Source organism: Camelus dromedarius, chromosome 4 (assembly GCF_036321535.1).
Source record: "Camelus dromedarius isolate mCamDro1 chromosome 4, mCamDro1.pat, whole genome shotgun sequence".
Lineage (NCBI taxonomy): Eukaryota > Metazoa > Chordata > Mammalia > Artiodactyla > Camelidae > Camelus > Camelus dromedarius.
In genome coordinates this window covers 8062807-8083261 of record NC_087439.1, presented here as the reverse complement: position 1 = coordinate 8083261, position 20455 = coordinate 8062807, and the positions used below count along the sequence as shown (strand labels likewise).

Sequence of the window (20455 nt, the reverse complement as noted above, 5' to 3'; positions counted from 1 at the left end):
AAAATGGATGGAATTGATAAAGTCATCTTGTTGAGTTCAACTTATTGACCTGCTCGCATCACTGTATGCCTGGTGTAATTCAGGCAATAAAAACCAAAGAAAGTGGCCTTCTTCACTCATTGCCCTCAGTAAATTGCCACCTGCACTGGGCAGAGGGCATTTTTGGGGAGGAGTCCACTGCAGTGTTTTTGTTTGTAATCTCTGAGTCTTCTGTTTTAGCTCTTGAGTGGAAAATCCACACAGGAGCAGTGACAGTCTGGTTAATCCAGGGCACTGCTGTCCTCATCGAAAAAAAAAAAAAAGGCATGGTGGGACCAGGCACCAGGAAGGGCAGGTGAGAAAGTCAAAAAAGCAAGCCATCAGAGGTTGTTTAGAGGTGGAAGGATGAGGGAGACATGAATTTGGATAAGGACACGAGGCAAAGTGACTTCTTTCATCTCTGCTTTGTGCCCAGAAACTCTAAAGGAGGCATTAAGATATTTATCATGGGAACCTTTGAAAGGGCTAATTAGCATTTACTATATACACCAGGACTGCTTACTGTGAAGAAATGTTAGCAGGAATAAAGAGCTATAAAAGCTGACAAGGAAAAGGTCAAATAATCTAAACAGATTAAAATGGGGTATCTTCAACAGTGACCCCCAATGATGAAAAAAAAAATGGCTTTGATTGCTTTTAAAAGGAAAACGGTTTTAAAAAATGCTAATCCTTTAAGCCAGTTTGCCTTTACAAGTCTCTAGGAATGGGTAAGTTACATGAGATCTCCGAATAGCTCGGTTAAGGAACTTCATCAAAACCCAAAATCTCTTTGATGGAGGTAAGAGCTCTAATGCATTTTGACAGCTGCCCTGGAAATTAAGTGTGAGATTATGTCATAAAGAAGTAAAACCATGTTGAAATGGATTCATCCAATATAATATAATATAAATATATGACAGACATTTGAGACTATTCTAGACTGACCTCAGAGCACGCCTGGAATTTGTTTGGCTCTTTGGTTTCCTTGGTAACCAAGTTCCAAAGATGGGCTTACGTTCTGTTTTGTACTTTCCTTCCTAATCATTTCGTCCGGGTCTAGGATTGAGGGAACTTAGTGAGCAGAGTTTTTCTTAGATTTGAATCCTTGCCTATTTCCCATTGCATACTGTGAAGTGAGGGGTACAGACCGTGTAAGGGGACCGCTGGTCTTCATGCATCTTACTTCCTTTAATGCCCAAGTGGCTTTAGCTAAGCCGCCACTTCCCACGACTGCTCTGCCCTCTGAGTTTTTCTGAGATGCTAAGGAGGGCTTATTCATTCTTCAAATTCATCTCGGGTGTTACTCCCTATCTCAGCCAGGAGGACTCCTGGCCTTTTACTGTCTCAGGATCTGCTCCTCCAGATCCTCCAAGTAAGGACACAGGTCCCTCTTGTCATAGAGTCCCGGTAAGACTTAACTGTAGGGTTTGGAGATAAGAAGAAAGATTGAGAATAAGAGGAAAATCACAACATAGACAAGCTTCAAGTGGATGATCACTTGTTGAAGATGCGAGACTTACACAGAGTCCAGCACCTCCTCGCAGGCTGCCCTGCCTGTCATCTCTCTCCTTGACCTCTGGTATGTCACTTTGCAACAGAGACTCACATAGCTGCCCCACAGGGTGCCTTGGACCAGATGTCCTGCGCTCATAGCCAGGGGCACATCCTTCCCCAGCTTTCTCTAGGGTCTATGGAAAGAAGGCGGGGGATGTAGGTGCCCCTACGCCAGGCTCGGGCTCGCTCTGGACACAGTCCACATGCCTTCGTTCCAGATTTCGTCTCACTGAACAGGATTGTGGCTTTACTTTGGCAAAATGAATGGCCCCATTGAAATCCCGTGCTTTATTTCTTACAAAATAATCGTGCAGTTTCTCCCCATGTATGAATGAGCAAACATGATCGGCTTTAACCTAGCAGTCTGTCCTGGCGGCTAGCCTCCAAGGTTTTAAAATGTTGAGAGTGAAATAGAGAACCCTCTAGAAGAGATGTCAGCCGTATTTCATATGTTGCTAATACTCAGTTGTCACAGCCATCATGTGCTTTTCTCCAGTCATTAATGGAAAGAGAAAAAAGGGCATGGAAACAGGAGAGACAGAAATCGTGCATTCCTGGACCAGCATCACACACACAGCCCCAGATCGCGTGTGGCTTAGACTCCCACGGAGAGTTTGAGCCCACCCTGACCCTGTCCTGACAAGTGACATATTAACAGCAAGAAGGAGAATATTGGGAGTGGGGTGAGGGTATGGCTCAGCGGGAAAGCACGTGCTTAGCATGCACAAGGTCTTGAGTTCAATCCTCAGTACCTCCATTAAAAATTAAAATAAATTTATTTTAAAAAGGAGAATATGAATAGTGAGTGTGTGATGAGCATTTGCTGCCTGCAGGGACCGCTCAGTAGTGTGCAGGTACCATCGCCTTTCAGCCTATCAGAGCCCTCTGATATACACCAACTGGTTCTCCCCATTTCACAGAGGAGGAAACCAGGGCACAAAGAAGTAAAAGACTTACCCAGGTCCCAGTGTGATGGAGACAAGATCACAGCCCATTTGGCTGAATTTTCCTCTTCCTTTTTATGATCCCCCTCCTCTGAGACCCCCGCAGTCTGCCTGCGGGCCACAGGAACCTTGTCACACTCAAATCTATAATCTAGGCTCAGTGGTCTAGGAAAGTGTCAAGGTCTCATGTCATGGCAGTGTTTCATTTATCCATTTTTTTAAAAATCAGTAAAATAGTACTTAAAATACTTTGGGTCTTGTGGGAAGGGCATAGCTCAGTGGTAGAGCACGTGCCTCACATGCATGAGGTCCTGGGTTCAATCCCCAAGTACCTCCGTTAAGTACATAAACCTAATTATCCCCCCAAACAACAAACAAAAGCAAAACAAACAAACAAACAAAAATACTTCAGTTCTTACCCTGTAGTAAATGTGGGGCTAAAGATTCTTCCAAAATTTAAATTCATTCCAAAAATGAAGAATTGTATAGATGAGAAGCAGGCACATTGCTAAAACAAAGGGATGAATAAAGATGTAGATGAGGTGCTGGGTGTGGGATCGGTACGGTTCAGCTTTAAGTCCGTGTTTAATACATAATATTAGACAAGTCTGGAATTTGCAAACTGAAAAGAAAAAATATATATATATACATACATATATCCATATGTATAACTGAATCACTTTGCTGTACACCAGAAACTAACATTGTAAATTAACTACAGTTCAATAATTTTTTTAAAAAAAAATAGCCCCTCTCCAGACCCAACAGCTTCACGCAACATTGTGCATCCCAGGGTCCAGTAATGCTTCTCAAGGGGGATCAAGGTTAATGAGTAAAGAGAAGAATTGGTACTTTCCATCTTCTGTGTGCTCTGGCCTGTGCCAGGTGCTAGAGACACAGAATGAATGAGGACTGAGGTCCTCAGGTGACTGTGATCTAGAGGAGGAAATCACCATCATGCAGAAATTCTAGCCTTTTTGCTGATGTGTCGTTATGACAGGAGAGATTATGCTGATAAAGAAGGAGAGTGCCCCCAGTTTAAAGAAAGAGGCTGAAGAGAACACAGTGGAGAAGATGCTTAGAGATGGCATTAGCTTAGTGGTTTGACGTGGAGAAGCAGGGCACGTTGGGGAGAGAAGGGGCAGATGGTTTAGAAAACAGATGGTTTTGCAGGGCGTCTAGGAAATCAGCCCTGGACCTTTAAGGCACTGAACTCTCTTGTCAGATGGGAATAACACTGGAGGAAGAAAAATTGTCTGGAGGTTGTTGCAGTGGTCCAGGGAAGAGAGGGTGAAGGGGGCGGTGGAGATGGAGGAAGGGAACCAGAAGCCAGATAGTGACTTCAGTTTTCATTTGCTTGTAGCAAGAATTCAGGTATTTTGTCTAGTTAATTAGCCAAATTAGTATCCTATTTTTTTATTTGTTTGTTTTTGTGTATACACACACACACACACACACACACACACACTATATATATAAAATTGAAAGTGTAGGCAGTTTACAGTGTTGTGTCAATTTCTGGTGTGCAGCACAATGCTTCAGTCATACATGAACATACATATATTCATTTTCATGTTCTTTTTCATCATAAGTTACTACAAGATACTGAATATGATTTCCCATGCTATACAGTATGAACTTGTTATTTAACTGTTTTATATATAGTAGTGTGCATCTGCAAATATCGAACTCCAATTTATCCCTCCCCACCCATGTCCCCCCCTGGTAATTATAAGTTTGTTTTCTATGTCTGTGAGTCTGTTTCTATTTTGTAAATAAGTTTGTTTGGCTTTTTTTGTTTCTTTTTTTCCCCTTCGATTCCACTTATAAGCAATATCATATGGTGTTTTTCTTTCTCTTTCTAGCTTACTTCACTTAGAATGACAGTCTCCAGGTCCATCCATGTGGCTTCAAGTGGCATTATTTTATTAATTTTTATGGCTGAGTAGTATTCCATTATATACATGTACTACAACTTTTTTAACCAGTCATCTGTCTATGGACATTTAGGCTGTTTCCATATCTTGGCTATTGTAAACAGTGCTGCTGTGAACATTGGGGTGCACATATCTTTTTGAATTGAGGTTCTTTCTGGATGTATGCCCAAGAGTGGGATTGCTGGATGATATGGTAAGTCTATTTTTAGTCTTTTGAAGAATCGCTATACTATTTTCCATAATGGCTGCACCAAACTACATTCCCTCGAACAGTGTAGAAGGGCTCCCTTTTCTCCACAGCCTTTCCAGCATTTATTGTTTGTGAACTTTTGAATGATAGCCATTCTGACTGGTGTGAGGTGATGCCTCATTCTAGTTTTGATTAGTATTTCTCTGATAATCAGTGATACTGAGCATTTTTTCATGTGCCTATTGGCCATTTGTATGTCTTCACTGGTGAATTGCTTGTTTAGGTCTTCTGCCCATTTTTGGATTGGGTTGCTTGATTTTTTTCTTACTAAGTTGAATGAGCTGTTTATATATTCTACAAATTAACCCCTGTCAGTCTCATCTTTGGCAAATATTTTCTTCCATTCCATAGGTTGCCTTTGTTTTGAGTTTATTTTTGTGTATGGTGTGAGGGAGTGTTCTAACTTCATATATTTCCATGCAGCTGTCCAGTTTTCCCAACACAATTTGCTAAAGAGACTTTGTTTACTCCATTTGTATGTTTTTGCCTCCTCTGTCAAAGATTAATTGACCAAAAATGTGTGGGTTTATTTATGGGCTCTCTATTCTGTTTCATTGACTCATATGTCTGTTTCTGTACCAATAGCATGCTGTTTTGATTACTGTAGCTCTGTAGTATCGTCTCAAGTCTGGGAGGGTTATTCCTCCAGCTTCATTCTTTTTCTTCAGTATTGCTTTGGTAATTCTGGGTCTTTTGTGATTCCATATAAATTTTAGGATGATTGTTCTAGCTCTGTGAAAAATGTCCTAGGTAATTTGATATTGCATTAAATATGTAGATTGCTTTGGGTAGTATGGCCATTTTAACAATATTAATTCTTCCAATTCAAGAACATGGGCTATCTTTCCATTTCTTTAAGTCACCTTTCATTTTTTAGTCAGTGTTTTATAGTTCTCTTTATAAATCTTTCACTTCCTTGGACAGATATATTCCTAAGTATTTTATTTTTTTGGATGCAATTTTAAAAGGGATTGTTTCTTTACTTTCCTTTTCTGATATTTCATTGTTCGTGTAAAGAAATGCCACTGATTTCTGTAAGTTAATCTTGTATCCTGCTACCTTGCTGAATTCTTTTATCAGCTCTGGTAGTTTTAGAGTGGAACCTTTAGGGTTTTCTGTATATAGTATCATGTCATCTGTATATAAGGACAGTTTTACATCTTCTCTTCCAATTTGGATCCCTTTTATTTAGTATCATAATTTAATTCTTTTAACATTAAAAACTTCTTTCCTTCCTTCCTCCTTCCCTGCCTCCTTCCTTCCTTCACTTCTTCCTTCCTTTCTCCCTCCTTCCCTTCTTCTTTTGTGCTTCAATTGTCCCTTTATAACTGGAAATGCTTATTTTTCCTGAGGACAGGTCATTGCTTGTGTTACTAACAGTTGACTAGAAAAAAGTTGAAAGTCAGCTAAGAGCACAAATGAGACAAAGAGGTGAGAGAGAAGAGAAACTTGGCCTATTACATGCTTTTGCCAAAGGCTGACACTGAGGTGACATCTCTACAGAGGGTTATCTGGAGATCCAAATCTCAGGAAAATGAATAACAATAATGATGATGATGATGATGATGATGATGATGATGATGATACACAGAATGTCTGCTTTCATGTTTCTGTTGCCAGTGAGCATCTGTTACCTCCTTAACGATTCCTATCCAAGGAAGTTCAATTATCTTAGGAGAAAATCAACTACATGACTGGTAAATTGTGTCTTATCTGCTGCTGAGGACATTGATTTCAGAAGTGAGCCCAAAAAGCTCTGAGGAAGAAGTAAGGGTGAGAGCATCCTAGGACATTCTTGTCATCACTTGGTCCTTTTAGAAGCTGCCCACTATCTCCCTTTGATGTCTCTGCCTTGGATAGCTCCTGAGAGACTGAGTAGCACAAGATTTCTTAACTACATCCATTGAACCTTGGCTGTCTATTTGCCTGTCTGAAGTTGTCTAGCCCAGGAATTCAGAGCGTGAGAGAGCTATTGCAGCCGAAGGAGTTCTAATACCTAATTGGTTCAGTTCTCCTTTCAACTAGTCATGCATTTCGTTGAGAAGATGTCTTAACACTTCTCGGTTTGGCCACCGAAAGCTGTGAACGTGCAGTTCCCTTATTATGTTATCAGCTTCACATTTCTACGGAGCATGATTCCTTTAAGAGCCCCCATGAAAAAGTAATAGGCTCGGCTCTATAATGAAATAAATTAGGGGCGCAGCCCTTTCCTGAGTCACCCTTTATGGATCTTACTTGTGATTCTCAGAGAAGTCCTGACTCACTCCGAGTACAATTGTAGTACCATGGACAGAGACAGAAACGGAAGTAAATATACAGAGTAGCTTTTTCAGGTGGTGATGCATTTAGGAAAGATAATAAAGCACACTAGGAAGGCAGGTTATGCTGGACAGGGGAAGGGGTCGGCAGGATCACGTGTAAGCCATGGCCATGCACACAGGGGGTGAAGATCTCTGTCGTCTTTCTCTCTTGATTTTCACTCTGCCCGCGGCTCTTCCTTGGACACGGTGGTTAATCTCTTTCTTGCCCTGGGTCCAGCCTTTGCTGCTGTGTCTCCTTAATGCTGGGTCCTGTGATGGGAGGCCAGGCCCCCTGTCAGCTTCTAGGCTCAGTTCCCATTTCAGCCGGGAGGCAGTTGAGAAAGCTTTCTATTCCTTTTTCTGAAATTGAAGAAGGGCAGAGGCATTGTGTTTTTCTTTTTCTCCCCTGCTTTTTGCTTTTTGCTTTAGCGGAGTGTGAAAAGTCTGATGTCGCTAAGCGGGTGTTTCAGTCTTTTCCAGGTGTGCACCATATGGTCGAGCTGCCATACATGTTGGTGTTACAGCTCTCAGCACAGAGCTGGAAACATAAATACGTGACAGTCCCATCAACGGTCGCTTCACCGCCCCTTTGACTTAACACGGTAGAAGTCACACAAAAGTGAGAACTCTGAACAAACACAGTCATGGCAATAAGGAAGCTTGGTGTCGTACGTGGATACTGATTTTTAAACAAATATTCATCTACATGCACAGCATTCTCAAGAATGACTGGAGGTCTGGATCCTCCAAGCCAGGGGAAAATAAAAGCCACTTTCTATTCAGCTGTGGGTTCTGATACCCATTACGTCTACAATATTAGTTGATGATATTTTATGTTCTAGTAAAACATGGTCTAGGCACAACAATTATCATAAAGAAGATGACAGCCAATTGTGTACATAACATTTCTATTGGTCTAAGAAGAGTTCTGAGCAACTTAATTCAGAAACTTCCTTCAAATCAATAACGCTGACTTGTGAAAGCTCTTAGTGGGCAGAGGCCAATGGTGATTTGAAAGCCCTTCAACTTCAATTTTTAAAATAGCTTTACCAATGTCCTTTCCTGGTGCTTATGCCTTTTAACACTCAATGAGGTCTATTTGTGCTTGAGTTATTGATGGGATAGTTTTAATACAAATAGATGACGGAGGACCGCACTGATTCATCAAACCAGGAGAATGTTGAGGAAATGGGATGCAGAATTAAGCACTTTGGATGGAGGAAATGGTGGTATGGATCCAAGTGCCACAGCCACGGTGCTCTGCACCTAGAAGAAGCCAGTCTTTTCTGCGTGAGGTTGAGTGCTGGGCGCTGAAGGCGCTGCTGGGAGAGACAGTTAATTGAAGACATTACCTGCCATCTTGGTAGGTCAGGCAGTGACTTCTGCTGCAAGTGTTACCACATCCCGTCAGTGGGAAAAAGCAAGGATGTGATGCATTCGGAGGGGGTTTCAGCAATGTGTTTGGAGACTTTATATCTTAGGAAATTTGCATCACAAATAACTTTACTATGGGTAAAGTAATAATAAAGTGGCCCATATTCAGACTTCACTTAAAATTCCATTGGCCAGTTACCGTGTTTCAGGAGGATGACTGACAAGGAGGCTAGGAGAAAAATGACAACTTGGGCATTGATTGCACAAGAGCACGTGCGTGATAAAGGTTGTGTCCGGGCGGAGATGGGTGCAAGGAGGCACTCACATCCACTGGAGGATCATCCTACTGCCAGAAACAGAGGAAGAATACATCTCTCTTCAGTGATACAGTCACACAACCTGGAGGGAGTGAGAGGACATAGTTCCTAAGAGAGCAGGACGTGAGTATATGACTGTAGGTAGCACAGCTCACATGGTGGTCACGATCAAGTGGGAGGGTCCGTTTCTCTCCACCATTGCCTTGACTCCTTGAGTTGTTCCTCTACTCTGGAGACCTTGACCCTGCAAAGGAGGCAGGGAGGAAAGTGTCCTGGATCAGTCATCCTCTTTGTTAAAATTTTTAAGAGCCAACTAGACACGTGGAACCACTCTTTGACATCATTCAAGGGCCAGGAGGCACTAAACTGCTGGAATAACTGCTCCTATGAAATTACACATAAACATACCACACGTGCACTTGTGGGGATGCAATGGGCACTGCCTTACAAGCACGTTAAAAAACAAGGGAACTCAGTACTTCAATTATCCTTTTTATCTCCTTAAAGGCTATCATTTTAGAAGTCTTGTTAGCCAGTAGTGGCCAGTGCCTAACCTCTACCTCTCAGTGCCTGTCTGAAATGCATTGTACACACACCCCTGAACAGCAGCTTGGAACACTGATTGGATAGACTGAGTGAGTCTATCCATTTTCAGTCTTAACTCTGCAGTTGGCCTGTTCATTACCCCCTGACTTATTAAATATGTTTTATTAAATAGCAAAAAAGTATATTTCTAATTGGCTCTGGGCTGCTAGTCCTTTCTTAGTTTTAGTTTTCTCTCTTTTTTAAGGGGAGATCCCTCAATGGCATTCTGAAAATTTCAGTCTGATTGACAAGTGCCTTGCGTGGGGCTGGAGGGTATTCATAAATCATTGCTTCCAAAGACATTCTTAGACCAGGCATTTGTATGCAAGAATTAGCTTTCGGAATCTCTGTGTCTCTCTTTATAAGAGTATCACTTGTTTTGGTGAAAATCTACTACACACAATGTCATTTGCGTGTAGTAGTTAATGTAAGATTCACAACCACCCTGGAGATTTTATTTTCACGCTTTTCCTGGTGAGAAAACCAAGATTCATAACCATTACGTCCCTGCGTTCATTCACCCATTCGTTCAGCAACTCACTACTAACAACGCGTCAGGCTGATTGGAATTCACTGACTTTGAAACAACCAGGCAGATTTGGTTTGGGTGACTGAATGCTGTTTCAATGTGCCTTTAAGGAATACTGTGTTCCAGACACTTACGGTTACCTGGAGTTGACTTCAAATTGACATTATACCTTTTTCTATATATAACGGTGGTGGATGGGGAGGGATAAATTAGGAGTTTGGGATTAGCAGATAGGTACTACTGTACATAAAATAAACAACTTGTTACTACTGTAGGGCACAGGGAGCTATATCCAAAAGCTTGTAATAGCCTATAACGAAAAAGAATATGAAAAGGAATATATATATAACTGAATCACTATGCTGAACACCAGAAACTAACACATTGTAAACTGACTATACTTTGATTTAAATAAAAAAAGTTTAAAAATAAAAACAAAAACAAAAACAAAAACTTCTAAGAAAGTCATGCATGTAATATTCAGAATTAGCCTGTCTGATTCTTGGGGCCTCCTCGTGATATGGGGATGCTGAATTGTCCAGCTGCACAATTGTAAGATGTCTTCCAAATTTAGAAAGGTTAAATATGTGTGTGGGGGGGTGGTATGCATGAGGGTGTGTGTGTGTGTGTGTGTGTGTGTGTGTGTGTGTTTGTGTGTGTGTGTGTGTGTCGTGGGGTGTGCCCCTTCAGTGAGGAAGTTGGCTAAAACCTTTCTGATGATAATGGAGGGAAATGAACTAAACATGCAGAAGGCTGAGCAAGACCTTGATGTGGGGGAGACCCATCCCTGGTAGCTATTACTGTGCCCCAGGAATTATTTGGTTTCAGTAACCTGACATGAGGGAGTGAAAATGACAATGAAATTAAAGGGTCGCTTGGCTTTAATCAAAATCTCTATAGTCCAGTTCCAATTTGATCATTTATTGATTTATGACTTACGACCCCACTCAAACTCTCCAAAACAAAGCTTCTTGTTTTAAAAAGAAGCGAATACAGATTTCCTCCCTCACAAAGGTGTTATGATCAAATTAAAGGGATGAACATTCTCTTACTGTCATTTTCCGCCTCCCACCATCGAGCAAAATTCTGCTTGGATTTCTACCTCCTCCAGAACTTCGCACAGAGAGAGTCACACCGTGTGTGCTGTCTACGGCTGACTGCTTGTGCTCATGTAATGTTTTCTTGCAGACGTCAGTCGTTTGCACTTTTTATTGCTGAGTAGTATTCCAATATACCATTATTCTGAGTGCAGCTTGCCCTTTTTTCCCAAAAATTTTCAAAAATTTTGGAGTGGGAGCTTAGAGTTTTAATTTTATATATTTCTTCTTCTGTTTAAAAAAAAAAAAAAAAGCACTTAAAGCCATGAATTTTCTTCTAAGGACTCCTTAGATTGAGTTCCACAAATCTTGATGTAAGTGTTTTTCTCATTGTTCAAACTAGTTTCTAGTTTCCATTACAGTTTTGTTTTTGAAGGCAGGATTACTTGGAAGGGTGTTTCTTATTAACTTCCTAAACATTGGTGAGTTTTCTAGATAATTTATTATTATCAACCCCTAATTTAATTTGATTGTGGTCAGAAAACAAAATATGGTTTCACTGGGACTTACATTAATTATGTAGAATATAGTGTCTTGATAAATGTTCCATGCGCCCTTGAAAAAAGTGTGCAGTCTGCAGAGTTCAGCGAAGTATTCTACGACCATTAATCAGCCAGTTTCAGCGGTAATGTTGTTTGAATCGTCAATATTCTTGCTGATTATTTTTGAATTTACTGTAGGTGTGTGTGCATGTAGGTGCTTCTGTCTTCATGATGAATCGACCCTTTATGACGCTGAAACTCTCTTGTGCCTTGTAACACAGCCCACTTTGTCTGTTATCAGTAGAGAAGTTCCAGGCTCATTATGTCTGTTATTTGCATGTAATGTCTTTCCCTGTCATTTTACTTTCAACCTGTCAATCTTTATTATTGAAAAAGACTATCGCATGAAAAGTATATAAACAGGCCTTGCTTTTTATTCTGCCCGTCAGTTTACGCCTTTTACTTGGAGTTTGACTCGTCTTCTTTTAATGCAATCGTCAGTTGGGAAAGTTTACGTCTACTAGCTTCAAATTCCTTTCTTAATTTTCTCCTCTGTATTTACTCGTTTCTCATTTCCCATTTTATTTTGTATTAAATGAGGATTGGTGCCCCTGTGAATTGTTTTCAGGTAATCTATCCTCTTTTATGGCTCTCCTTCTTTCTTTTATTTTTATTCATTCTTGACTTACTTAAGTTGACTTCAAATTGACAACATACCGTTTTTGTATAATCTTATATAGAAACTCTTAAATAGGAAATCTCATACAAAAATCCTATAATCTTAGGGCCTTACAACAGTATGATTCCACTTTGCCTACATTCCACCCTTCGTGGTTTTACTGACATGTGTTTACATCCACATTTGCTAAAAATATCACAGTATATGATTATTTTTCCTTTAGATGTGCATCGGCTTTTAAAATATTTAAGGAAAAAAAAAAGAAAACTAGTCTTGTATTTAGCCACCTGTTTACCACTTTGCTCTCCATCCCTTCTTGGACACTGAACATTCCATCTGGCACCAATTTCTGGAGACGGTAGAATTTATTTAGCAATTCTTCACCGCGGAAGTCTATAGGTCATACATGATCCCAGCTTTTGCTTAAATGATATTGCGTTTATTTTTCCTTCGGATTTGCAAGCTACTTTTGCTGGTTTCAGAATGCAAGGTTGAGCGGTTCCTACTTACAGCGTTGGTTGATCTCCATTGTTTCTTGGGAGAAGTCACCTGCCACTCATCCTGCTGTTCAGCTGTTATCCTCAGCATTTGAGCTGGCTTTGAGTGGGTGGTAGCTTTCCTGCATCTAGCAGGGCTTTGAGATTCAGCACCTGGAGAGGAAATTCTTTCTGGGCTTTTCTGTCCTCTCCTACAGCTGCTTGCATTGCTAAGCGGGGATTGCCTTTGATCTTGTAGGGAGAGGAACTGGCGAACTTGGTGAGAGCAGGGCTGCAGCTTCCTTTAGATTCAGTCTGCCTCTGGCTTTCAAGGTTTCTGAGTTGATTGGAGTCTACTGGCTCCAGGATGGCCCAGGGATCATGCATCGCACGCTTTGAAATCTCAGAACTTTGAGTCCACTTGGGCAGGCGCCTACGAGACTATGGGACTGCAAATAACATGACTCTGAAATAGTAAGACTTTAAGACTGCAAGATGCTGAGATCACAAGATTGCACAATAGTGAGACAGAACGAGTAAGGTGTCTGTACCATGCATGCAGTTATGCCAGGATACTGGCCCCTTTGAAGAGACCCCAGGATTCCCTCTTCATCGCACACAGCACATAAGAGATCTACAAGGGGTTCCAAGCTCCCAATATAAGCCTTTTATCTGGAATTATACAGCCAGGATTTCAATACCAGCTTAAGATATAGCCAGTCTACAAATCACATAGAACCCAGGCCAGGGCACCTTGTTACTCTTAGTGTGAATCAAGTACTGTTTAAACACAGGGGCCTACATGCTTGCAGAGTGGCTTATAGCGTACAGGATTAGCAGGGAGTCCAGAGAACTAATGGAAATCTCCCCAGTTAGGCTGTAGAAAAATGTGCGATGCCTTCATTCCATCCAAAACAGGGAGAAACCCCTCAAATCTCTCTCCCTCCCCACCCCCACCCAAAAGAAGTAGCAACAAGAGTCAATTTTAAAAGGAATTACACTCTATAGGGGAAAGTCTTTCCCAGGTGAGCAAGCGAGGGAGGCGGTTTTCTACCTGGACCAGTTGCTGAAGTGGGAATCACGACATGGAGAAGATAAGCCTGCTAAATAAAGCCATTCTTTTTTGTTTATTTTTAGAGGGGGAGGTAATTAGGTTTATTTCTTTATTTGTTTAATAGGGGTGTTGGGAATTGAACCTAGGACCTCTTGCATGCTAAGCTGGTGCTTTACCACTGAGCCCATGTCCTCCCCTCAAGTCATTCTTTTTTGAATTGAGATAATGGCCAAACCTTTGACAAATCTGTGGACCGGGACACTGGCTTCAAATCTCAAGGAATTTCTCTCCACCAAGTCATTCTCATGCAGCAAGGTTTTGCTGCAAAATGAATGGTGAGCTTCTCCCTTGCTCAAAAGCCCCCGTGGGGGATCCAATAGTGATTATATCAATTGCCCAATGTCAGAGTGATTAGCTGGAGTGATTGATGTCCAGCTGAAATGTCAGATTGTTCAAGGTACCCTAGATTCACAGATATTATGAGGATTCAGTCAAGGTTGAGGTTTAAATAATTGAAATGAATTCCAGTAAATCGATAAAAGCCTTTACCTGCTGTTCACTTGGGCCATTTGAGAAACCAGTGGATCTTCTTTCTATTGGTTGATGCTAAGAGGCTTTATCTATGATACTCCAGTGGGAGAGGAAGGCAGGTAATGACTCATAATGAAGCAGGCAAATCCGTGCTCTAGCTGACATCCTGTCTTAAAGTTTAGGTACCACTGGGATGATGAGAACATCCTGGGGGTGGCTGGAGAGCAGTGATGGCCGCACAATAACGAGATGCCCTCACTGCCACTGAACTACCTATTTCAAAATGGTTAAAATGGTAAATTTTCTGATGCACATTTGACTCCAATGGGGGGAAAAAAGATTAGACATGAGACTTTGGATTCCATCTACAGAAAAACTTCTACTCCAGAAATCATTCACCCAAATGAAGGCCAGGAGGCATAATTTTAGTGCACCAGGTACCTCCCATGCTGTGCGTTCCTTTGCTTAAACTTCACAAGGAAATGTGAATATAAATTACATAAAAACCAGAGCCTCCTGTTCTTCCTCGTGCAGTGATTAACAGTGGAATATTTGAAGAGTGTGGGACTGTGGAAAAACCATAAAGTTTGGGATAAGACAACTTCGGAAGCGAATCCCAGACCAATTACTAACCAATCAGATGATTTGCAGGTTTTTTTTTTTCTTCTGCTTTTCTCTCTCTAGATGTCAGTTTTTTGTTTTTCTTTTTTTTAACCTGTAAAAAGGTAATAATGATAATGGAAAATGCTTAGCATAGTAACCGGCTTCCATTAATGGTAACAATTACTGCTATAAACGCCTTTCCTTCTGAGAGGAGATTTTCAGTTGCCCCCCCCCCACACCACAGTGATTGTGAATGTTTGGAGTATCAGAAATTCATTCTGTTATTTCCTCAGTAAAGCTTTTAGGTGTCAAGTCTTATGACTTGCTAGGCTTGTCTTATTCATAAAATTGTGGGGAGGGAACTTCTTAAAGAATAAGGTATAGTATTTCTGAAAAAAATGTATATAATATGTAATGCTGAATTTTTACCAAAGTCAGATTTCACTGGAAAGACCTGAGAAGTTGAGGATTTTCTCTGAGAGACTTTATGGAGCAATGTAGATGGATTTTAATTGATGTTCCTTGGCAGGGTAGGGTATAGCTCAGTGGTAGAGCGTGTGCTTAGCATGTGTGAGGTCCTGGGTTCAATTCCCAGGACTTCCATTAAAAAAAAATAATGTTTTTTTTTTTTTTTTTTCCCTTGGACCTCATTGGGCCTCCTTTTCTCCCTGCAGACCTTTGCAGGAAACATGAATGCTGACAGTGTGGTACACCACAAGTTACTCCACTCAGTGAGAGCCCGCTTCGTCCGCTTCGTGCCCCTGGAGTGGAATCCTACTGGCAAGATTGGCATGAGGGTTGAGGTCTACGGATGCTCCTACAGTAAGTACCCAGCGCTGCGGTGCGTTTGTGTGTGGCCCCGTCCACACTGCACTGGGTTATCTGCCTGGAGAATGAGATTGCCATTGTTTGAAAGTTATCGCTACCCTTTCATTACTTACGTGCATTTGAAAATGTGAAAATCAACCCAGAGGTAGAAAAACTCTTCTTTTATTTAGAGGTGAAGTAGCCTGGAGGTGATCACATGATAAGAGCTTATAACAGCAACAACAGCAACAACAAAGTTTAAAATTAAGAGCTCTGGGAGTTTGAGCCACCATTTGTCTTTGCAGTAAAAGAATAATTTATGTTCAGGTTTTTCGCAGAAGGAAGGTGAGCTGTTATAAGGCACTCCCCTTCCTTGCTCTAGGATGGGAAGGGAAGAAACATTTCCACCCACTGTGATGGAATACATCTCTCCTGGAATTACGCAAGCCTTCCGCTCTTCTGTGAGTTGCTGGGGCTGAATTTAAACCTAGCATTCCATCTCCCAGATGAGGAAGGTTGTAAACATAGGTAGTGGTGGCGATCACTCTAGAATAAGGTTAAGATTATGCAGGAGAGGTTCCCAACCTTATAATTCTTCCCTGCAGGGTTTATACTGACATCTAAAATTGCATCTTAATATTTTTTTTCTACCTTAGCAGTGACATCTCCTGCTTATAGACTGAAACCCAGTGACCCCTAATGAATGAACAAATGCGATCACTATCACTTTAATATGGACCCGTTCAATAGATTCCCGTGTACGGTTACCGGAGTGCCTTGTGAGTTACATGCTTGAACTGCTTTGCAGAGCGTGATCTGCAGAACGCTCACATCAGGATCATCTGAGTGTTTCTGAAAGATGCATTTCCTTAATCTTGTCCCCTACATCCTGGAATATGATTTCAGGGGAGAAGGACTCAGAAAGCTGGGTGTTAGCCAGCTCCCCAGGGAGACTACGGAAGTTGAGTCTCTACTGAAAATAAAGTCCAGCACAGAGGGAAGTTACCTGTGAAATGGTGGTCTTGATTTTGAAAAGGCACTGTCAGAAAGAAATGTGTTTTAGGACAGATGCACCAGCAAACCATTAGACCAGGGGGAGAATGCCTCGCACGCTAGCCCTTCCATCAAAAACCAGAGATGTCTGCAAAGCAAGGGCTTACATGCTTCCTAACCCCGGATCTCTGGGGTCACCACATTCCCACGCTATCTCTTCTCTTGAGCACAGTTGTCACTAAGAAGTTCCTTTTTAAGGACAACGTGGCTCTTTCATACTGGAAATAAATAGTGCATCTGTATTATTATCTATGTTATTACTTCAGCCATCTATTTTGGTGTCATAATCCTATTAGTCTTGAACAAGCCCTCCTACTTTTGTTTCTTTCTTCTTGGCGGCGTCTTTGTTTCCCCTGTCCCTGGTTCTGCAGGCTGCACAGAAAGACGCACAGCATCATGTTAACTAATCGACCGCGGGGTAGAAAGGGACCTTTGGGCAGCGTGTCTATTTTTTTTTTTTTTCCTGGTGATGGATTCCTTGGGGAATCTGATGACAGCAAGGGACTCTCTCTTAAGAAAAGTGCCCACAGTAACAGAGCAGTTTTTCTCCAATATTAAAAGGTTCGCAGATCTGCAAGAGCCCAGATCTTGACAAGGCAAGGAGTTCCTGACTTTGGGTCCAGCCCTACCTGGACTCCTCTCCGGGAAAGCTCTGCATCTAATATGTGCATCCTCTGAGGAGATAAATTACCTTCAGGTGAAAGTGCGAGTGATGGGAAGTTAACCCCTCTCTGGACACAGAACACCCTCCTCCGTCACAACCCTCAAACTGGTACAAAGTCGTCTTCCATCACTGGTCCTCGTGCTTCGGTGCTTATTCCTTTGAGGAAAAAAGAACACATCTCTTTCTCTCTGTTTCTAGATAAAACCAACACCTCCGCATATCCTCTGGATCAAAAATTCCCTTTCAACATCATCGTATCTGCTTTTTTACTGGTTCATTCCTATAAACATAAAACTTTGCTGCATAAGCTGTAAAACAAAACAACAACTACAAAAACCCTATGGCTCTATTCATCTGCCTGCCCTTCTCTCCCCCGCCCTCTTCAGAGAATGGCTTCTCGCCAGAACATGTCTTGTTTCTGTCTCCACCTGCTCCCCTCCCTTCCCACTGCAACTCTTCCCAATGGGTCTTCAGACACGTGGTGGTCAGTTTCACATGTCAATATCAGTGCAGTTGGCGCTGGTCTCCCGCTATTTTATTATCATTCAACCAGACACCAATCCAGGTGTCATTGTGATGTGGCTAACGTCTACAGTCATTCTACCTTCAGTAAAGGGGATTATGCTTGATAATCTGTGGGCCTGATCCAGTCAGTTGAAAGGTTTCCCAATCGGAACTGAATTTTTCCCTCCCCTGAGGAAGAAGGCATTCTACCTGTGGACTGCAGCGTCTCTCCTGCCAGTTTCCAGCCTGGCCCTCCAGACAGCCTGCCCTTCCGGATGAATTTCAGACTTGCCGAGCCAGCCCCCACAGTCACACAAGCCCATTCCTTGCCATCGGTCTTTCTGTCCGCAGAGCTCATTGGTTCTGTTTCTCTGGGGAACTGACCCCTGTGGGCTGCTCTGTAGAAACCAGCCCCGTTGGGACCACCAGTGACCTCCATGGAGCCAAGTCCAGTGGGCCCTGCACTTCTCTGGCTGCATTCACCTCTCAGAGGGATTAGGGCTCAGTTAGATATTTCCGGTTTTAAAAACCCAGCCTTCCTTTTTATCACACTTGCTGCCTCTGCTCATTCTCAGGGCTTGGGCTCAGGATCTGTACCTTTCATGTAGCCCCTTCGATGCCCAGTGAGACTTACAGGGTTCCATGAGTGTCAACACCAGCTACACGCTGATCACCCCGTGGCCTGGCCTCTGGAACAGCACGTGCAGTAAGCTTCATGCCTCCACTTGGTAATCTGATAGGTGTGTAAAGTCTGATACAGCAGAAATAGAACCCTTGGGTACCAGTCTCTCAACAGCCAGCTCTTTCGCATCTCCCGTCTCCATAGACGACACTGCTATTCAGTCATTGGCTAGAGCAGAAACCCAGGAGGCAGCTTGGTGTCTCCTCTCCCAGAACCTCTGCTCCTTGCTGCTCATCTGCAGTTTACAGTCGCTCTCCCGCTTCCTTCCGCCAAAACACAGTCTAAATGCACATGCTCGTCCTCCGCCAGGCCTCCCAGAGTATTTAAATAGATTTCCACCTGGAGTTCCTGCTCATACCACTGTCTCCCCAAATTCCTTTTTCATGCACTAGCCAAAGTGGTCTTCATCAATAAGAAATACAGCCATATCATTCCCCTGCCTACTTAAGATACATTTGGATTGCCTTCCTGGCAAGTCAGATTCCTTACAGAGTGTCCCTGGCCTACATCTTCAACATCTTTCTACTTTTTTACTTCTTTCTGTCCACTTAGGCTTTCTTCCTGTTCTTGAAATATGCCAGCCCCCCACCCCCCGACCTCAGGGCCTTTGCACTTTCTGTTCCCTGGGCCCAGATCTATTTTCCCCAGAATTCTCATGGTCATCTCCTTCAGGTAATGTGATTCTCAATTCCAACATCACCTCTTAAAGAAGCTCACTCTGATCACCCCTGCACTACTTCCTGTGCACTAGTCATAAACACATAAACCCATGGTTCTATGACATGTTTTGCTTTGCCTTGCTTTCTAATTTGTCTGCCACAGACCAGAGTCATGTTTGTCTTGGCTTCCTTGTTGGTTGTTTGTCTCTCTGAGTCCGTGCATCTGAAGGTAAGTGTCGGTTAGAGCAGGCCCCGTACCTTACAAGTGTCAGTATGCATTAGACACACATCTGAATTCAGTAAATATTGGTGGAATGGATGAACACATATATCAGTCCAGTCTCATGATCTCAGCATGAAATTACTTGCTATTTACGTGCCCATTGTAGTTTGTAATGAAGCATTTTTTTGTCTTTTGATTTATGAATTTTTTTCTCAAAATTTCCCTTGAATATGTTGCTAAAGACTGGCAGAAATTTCATAGTTCTGTAATTTCCTAGGATTTAAATTTTACCATTTGGGAAAGAAAGAACTCATTAATTCAATCATTTATTCATTCAGTTGACATTTATTTATCACTTAACATATACTAAGAATCATACAAAACTTCAGGGATGTAAAGAAAAAAAAAGACTTTTTCCTGGACCTTTTACAGTTCGTATTTTTTCTTTGGAGAACTTTTTATGATTGCAATTATAAATTAATTGTGTACTTTTTTGTTTCTTTTTGACATCTGCCTCCTCCTACTTGACTCTAAACTTGGAAAAGGCAATAGATGTGCTTGTCAGGCAACCTTCCCTGTTCATCATCCCCCAGATTCTTTCCTTTTCTCTTATTTATTGAGGTGTAATTGACATATGGCATTATATGAACACAGATTCCTTTTCATAAGTAACTTCAGTCCATATGGTTTGCCACCTATTGTAAGTGTCGTGAGAATACTGGGTACTCAGTCAGTATTTGTTAAATGACTGGCATCACCAATTGTAAGAGATGGGGGCCACAAAGATGTAAATACAAACATACAATGAGAGATTGCGTGTGCCTGCCAGAAATCTGCAAAGGAGGCCATGGGGACCTGGAGGAGAAAATAAGTGTTACTGTTGGCAACAGAAAGAGTCAGGTGACATTGTCACACCTCGGCTGAGTCTCAAAAGTTGGTAGGCACTTCCCTGGCAGAAATGAGCCCCAGGCAGCAAGAGGGGCTGTCAGCAAAGGAAGCAGGGAACAGCTAGACTTCTGTGTCTTCTTTTTTTTTTAACGGTTAGTGCGTAAGAGGCGAGGAAAGGCACAGTGCGAAACTTTAGACATTCGCCTCTTTCTGCTCTTGCGTTTCCCATGCCGTCTGTGCCGTCT

At 42.0% G+C, this 20455-nt stretch overlaps 1 protein-coding gene and 1 non-coding gene across 2 annotated transcripts in view; both read left to right on the top strand.

The window, feature by feature from the left end:
- CNTNAP5 (contactin associated protein family member 5) overlaps nt 1-20455 on the top strand; it is a 741033-nt gene that overhangs the window by 299596 nt on the left and 420982 nt on the right. Inside the window, exon 4 of the mRNA XM_010979356.3 lies at nt 15405-15552. Coding sequence (XP_010977658.3) covers nt 15405-15552 — 148 coding nt within the window. The remainder of the gene's footprint in view (nt 1-15404; nt 15553-20455) is intronic.
- On the top strand, nt 2779-2853 carry TRNAV-CAC (transfer RNA valine (anticodon CAC)). The gene has a single exon. It is a non-coding gene; the product is annotated as a tRNA-Val (tRNA).